The sequence below is a fragment of the Arachis ipaensis genome, chromosome B07, assembly GCF_000816755.2.
Source record: "Arachis ipaensis cultivar K30076 chromosome B07, Araip1.1, whole genome shotgun sequence".
In the NCBI taxonomy this organism is placed as follows: Eukaryota; Viridiplantae; Streptophyta; class Magnoliopsida; order Fabales; family Fabaceae; genus Arachis; species Arachis ipaensis.
The window spans coordinates 123924099-123928230 of NC_029791.2; the positions used below are offsets into that span (position 1 = coordinate 123924099).

Genomic DNA, 4132 nt, shown 5'->3' on the forward strand with positions numbered 1-4132 from the left:
TCGGATATTTTTGTAATAATTTATCCTTCAAATTTTTATAAAAAATATTTGGATAATTATTTAAAAATTATAAAAAAATCAAAGCAAATTTCAATTTATAAATTTTTTAACCTTATTATTCTTATGCTAAATTATGTTGAATATAATTCGGTGTAAACGACGTTTTCTGCACTCATTTGTTCACATGAAAATGAATGCAAAACGACCAATCATTACTATGAAAATAAATGTAGGGGCCATGAAAATGTATTATTGTCTATATACGACATGGTTCCAGGTTGGGAATCAAGATTTTATAAACACACTATCATTTTCACAGCTAACTTATGGTTTGTCAAGATCATCCCAAACACAAACAGAAACAAAAATTCAGAGAAACATGGCTGGCAAGTCATATATCATTTCAGTAGCGTCCAAGCTTTTCGACAAGACGATTCTCTATCTCAATTCTCTTCTTCATGATAGCAGAATACTTGGAACTCAGATTCTGATCACCAGCATTCACTGAAAGCTTGCAGCTCAGAGATGTTTTCTCCAATTTGCTCATGTACATATCAGAAATCGGTAAAAAGCCGCCTTTCTCGTTGCATAGCCAGCCGTGCGCCGCTCTCACTGCAGCCCCAAGAGAAGCTGAATCTGTTGCCAAGTTGAATAAGTCATTAGCTTCTACCAGAATGAAGGCTTATACTTCAAACATCAATAATCAATACTTACCAGGTCTTTGAACTGTATAAACATCACACCCAAAAATTGAAGCTACTGAATTAAGAATGCTATGGTTCGCTGATGCTCCACCAGTGGCTATAATTCGCTTTGGTGGAGAGGGCATGCCAAATCTTTCAGCATGAGCTCGCATCGACAGAAGTTGACCCTCGATTAATGCTCGCACCTTGAGAGTTTAGCAATTATTGCTTAGTACTCAATAATTATTACATAGTTTTTTAAAGTATTGAATATTTCAATTGGTTTCGAGGTATTGCTAACCTCAGACGGAGCGTCAAACTCTTCGACCTCCTTCTCCTTTAGTCCATCAAGAGAATTTTCTGAGAAATTTTCTAAAATGAATCGGTGGAAACCAACTGGAACCATGGAAAAGAAAATGTCAGTATTTTATTGTCGACAACAAAGTCAGATTGCTATTCAGTTAAAGCAACTTGGTCTGTAGGAATATTAGACAGGTACCTGGAAGAGGGGGTAGAATTTCATGCTCCTTGTAGTAGAAACCAATCTTGCCGCCTATTGAGACATATTGTAATGAGAAAAGAGAATGCCTTACTAAGAAAGAGTTATGTGATACTAACCATTTAGAGGTGGCGTTTGCTCTAGAAATTTGTTGAAAGTGTCCCAAGATTGCTCTGCGCATCGGTTGCGCACATCTGAAATTGTATACCATAGGGAGCGGAATGAGAAACTACAAAAACTGTGTATGTCTTGGAAATATATGCAATCGCAAACAACCATGACCGTAGTACCTTCTCGGGTAAGGGACCCATTTTTGTATACCAACATTACCATGTAACCATTTGCATCAACTGGATTAGGGAAGACATGTCCTTCTAAACCTGGATTAGGATCTTTGGTGATCATAAATACCTGAGATATGATAGAATGTGTTAATATATAAAGGGGTTTAATTTTAGATAGGTGCTATTTTCCCTATGTTATGCAACCGTTATCAGTTCTTAGATTCTCTAATGAGAAATTAAGACAGATTAACAGCGATACGACAACTTAGAATGATACCCACAAAATTCAAAAAGAAAGAGGTATCCTAAGATGATGAATTGTAACCTACAGTGTCACTGGTGCCGAGACTGATCGCAAGATCTCCCGGAATATTAAGCGTCAAACCTGCAGATCAAAATGGTTAGTATCTTACAATATAAGAAAACTTTTTTGTATGATGATGCCAGTTATAAAGCACCACAAGATTAAGTGTTGGGATTTTCATATGCAGGGATGATTTTCATCATTCAAACCTAGATATAATAAGAAAACTTGCCATGGTTTACCAAACACATCATAACTTTTAAATTAGTTGTAATGTCATATTAATTGAATCCTTCTCAAAAGTTATCAGTAATAGAACTACAAATGGCATGCCAAGTATAATATTTTAAGTAAGCGAACGAATACCGAAATCAGAAATACATAGCAGAATATACTAAAAGAAATTATAGCACCTGCCACACTATTAGGATTATCTCCAGACCACTGAACAACCAAGCACTCCTTGTTAAACTTGTACCTATTGGGAAACAAAGAAGCTTAAGTCATTAATTTAAGCATTTTGGTTCAGCAAAAGCAACGAATAACCATTTCAATCGACAAGTTGATGCGAAGAAATGATCTTTATAATACAAGTATACAAACTTTTGTTTGAACTTTTTGCAGACACCTAACATTGTTACAATCATCAACTCCAGTCAAAAGATTTTGACACATGTTACTGTTATCTCGGTTCGATTTATTGAGACTTGTTTATCTAGTTAATGAACTATTAAATTAATTGGAAATTGACCAGGTGCCATAAGGAAGGTAACAAACTAACTGCTATTTGTCAAAGTTTCATTGCATTCCAAAAGAGAAATAAATCAGAGAAGTGTGCAACAGACCTATCTACAAAATAAGGAGCAATATTTCCAGCAACGGCATAAGCAGGTGCTAACTTTCCAAGTTTAGACTCCAAATCAGGTGCAGTTGCCTGCAAAATAAACATTAGAATTCAAATAAGTATATTGATTGAACACATAAACATCAATAACCAAATTCAAGTAATAGCATTCACAAACCTCAAGTGCTACTTTAGACCATGTCTTCTCCTTTATATCCATCAAATTCATGCCGCCCCCGTCGGCATGATCAATGGAAGCGTATTCCCCAAGCAAAAGAGACGCCATGAAGGAGCTAACAAGTGAGATCCTCTCAGTGTTGTTATAAACATCCGGCTGAGTTTCAAATATCTTCTTAATCTGAGGACCAGTAAACCTCTCATATGCTCGCGAACCGGTCACTCGAGCCAACTCAAGAGCTCCCCCAAAAGCCTTCTCTAACTCCCTACACTGAGCAGTGGTGCTAGAGTCCATCCATATCGGAGATTCCTTCACCGAGAAGGCATCTCCGAGCTGAGCCAGCAATGGCTTAGCAGGATCCAATGATTGCAAAACCTGAGAGCTACCATTCTTCCAATAGACACTACCATGCTGCTGTCCACTGCCAGAGACAGCAGCAATCTTGCCGAAATCGACATTGGATTTCGACGAAAGCTTCTGAAACATAAGGTCAAGAGCTTCCACCCACATCAATGTGGGAGAAACAATTCTACCATTAACAGAGGTGTCTCTATAAACCCCATCTTTGGTTTTGTAATGGGGCAATTCAGAATCAAAGTGAACAAGTTCATTGGCAACAATATTGAGGTTTGAGTCCAAAATTGTAGCCTTTAAGGACCTTCATACCAATAAAAATTGAAACTTTAATTTCATGCAATTCAGATTCAAGTTACAGTATTACACCAATTATTCAAAGAACAAACATATGATATGATCAATCAAATTTCAATTGAAAAATAGCACATTGTGGGAAAAAAGATTAAAATTTTGGCGATGCAGATGGAGAAGATGAACTCACTGGGTGGAGCTGTCGAATCCGAGAAAATACGAATCCTGGGGAAGATCGAAATCAGCCATTGGAGCAAAATCACAAGCTATACTTTTTCAGTGGATTTTCTGGAAACAAAGAGGAGGTAGAAATTGGATACAAACTTTGCAAAATCAAATCATTTATAAACAAAAATTTTGGATGAGAAACTGAGAACAACTTGGGACAGAGTGTTTTCGGGTATTCCGTTAATTATTGTTTTGGTTATCCGGTGAGGTATTTCCGACGTGGAGAAATAAAATAAAAAAAATTAACTTTTTATGAATTTCCTTTTTTTATTTATTTTGAAAAGGAAATTTGGCTTTTTATCTTTGAAGTGAATCTGCAACTTTTAATCAGGATTCAAATCACTTAGAGGTTGGATGGTTTTTTTAGGAGAAAATTATTTTAAAGAGCGGTTAGAAAGATTTAATTATTAAAACAGATTTTTAATATTAAAATTATTAAAAAAGATTAAATTTTTTTATGATAT

The 4132-nt window shown here is 35.8% G+C and overlaps 1 protein-coding gene across 2 annotated transcripts; it reads right to left on the bottom strand.

Annotated features, from left to right (window-relative positions):
• Positions 192–3881, bottom strand: LOC107606261 (xylulose kinase). Of its 2 annotated transcripts, none has more exons than XM_016308296.2 (11): positions 3631–3881; positions 2793–3450; positions 2616–2704; positions 2184–2248; positions 1796–1851; positions 1473–1593; positions 1302–1376; positions 1183–1236; positions 985–1079; positions 715–889; positions 192–636 (listed from the first exon to the last, which is right to left on the bottom strand). In XM_016308296.2, the coding sequence occupies exons 1-11, from the start codon at positions 3687–3689 to the stop codon at positions 404–406; spliced, it is 1680 nt and encodes a 559-aa protein (XP_016163782.1). In that variant the 5' UTR covers positions 3690–3881; the 3' UTR covers positions 192–403. The 2 variants fall into 2 exon arrangements, with proteins under 2 accessions (XP_016163782.1, XP_016163783.1); XM_016308297.2 differs by having other exon boundaries at positions 2793–3289; positions 3631–3873.

What these genes read in the sequence shown, in the direction of transcription:
- LOC107606261 (XM_016308296.2), bottom strand. Translation starts at nt 3,689, where the DNA reads ATGGCTGATTTCGATCTTCCCCAGGATTCGTATTTTCTCGGATTCGAC. An exon ending in TGGGTCCCTTACCCGAGAAG is followed by an intron (nt 1,377 to 1,472) that starts GTACTACGGTCA and finishes ATACAATTTCAG; the next exon opens with ATGTGCGCAACCGATGCGCA. An exon ending in TTATACAGTTCAAAGACCTG is followed by an intron (nt 637 to 714) that starts GTAAGTATTGAT and finishes ACTTGGCAACAG; the next exon opens with ATTCAGCTTCTCTTGGGGCT.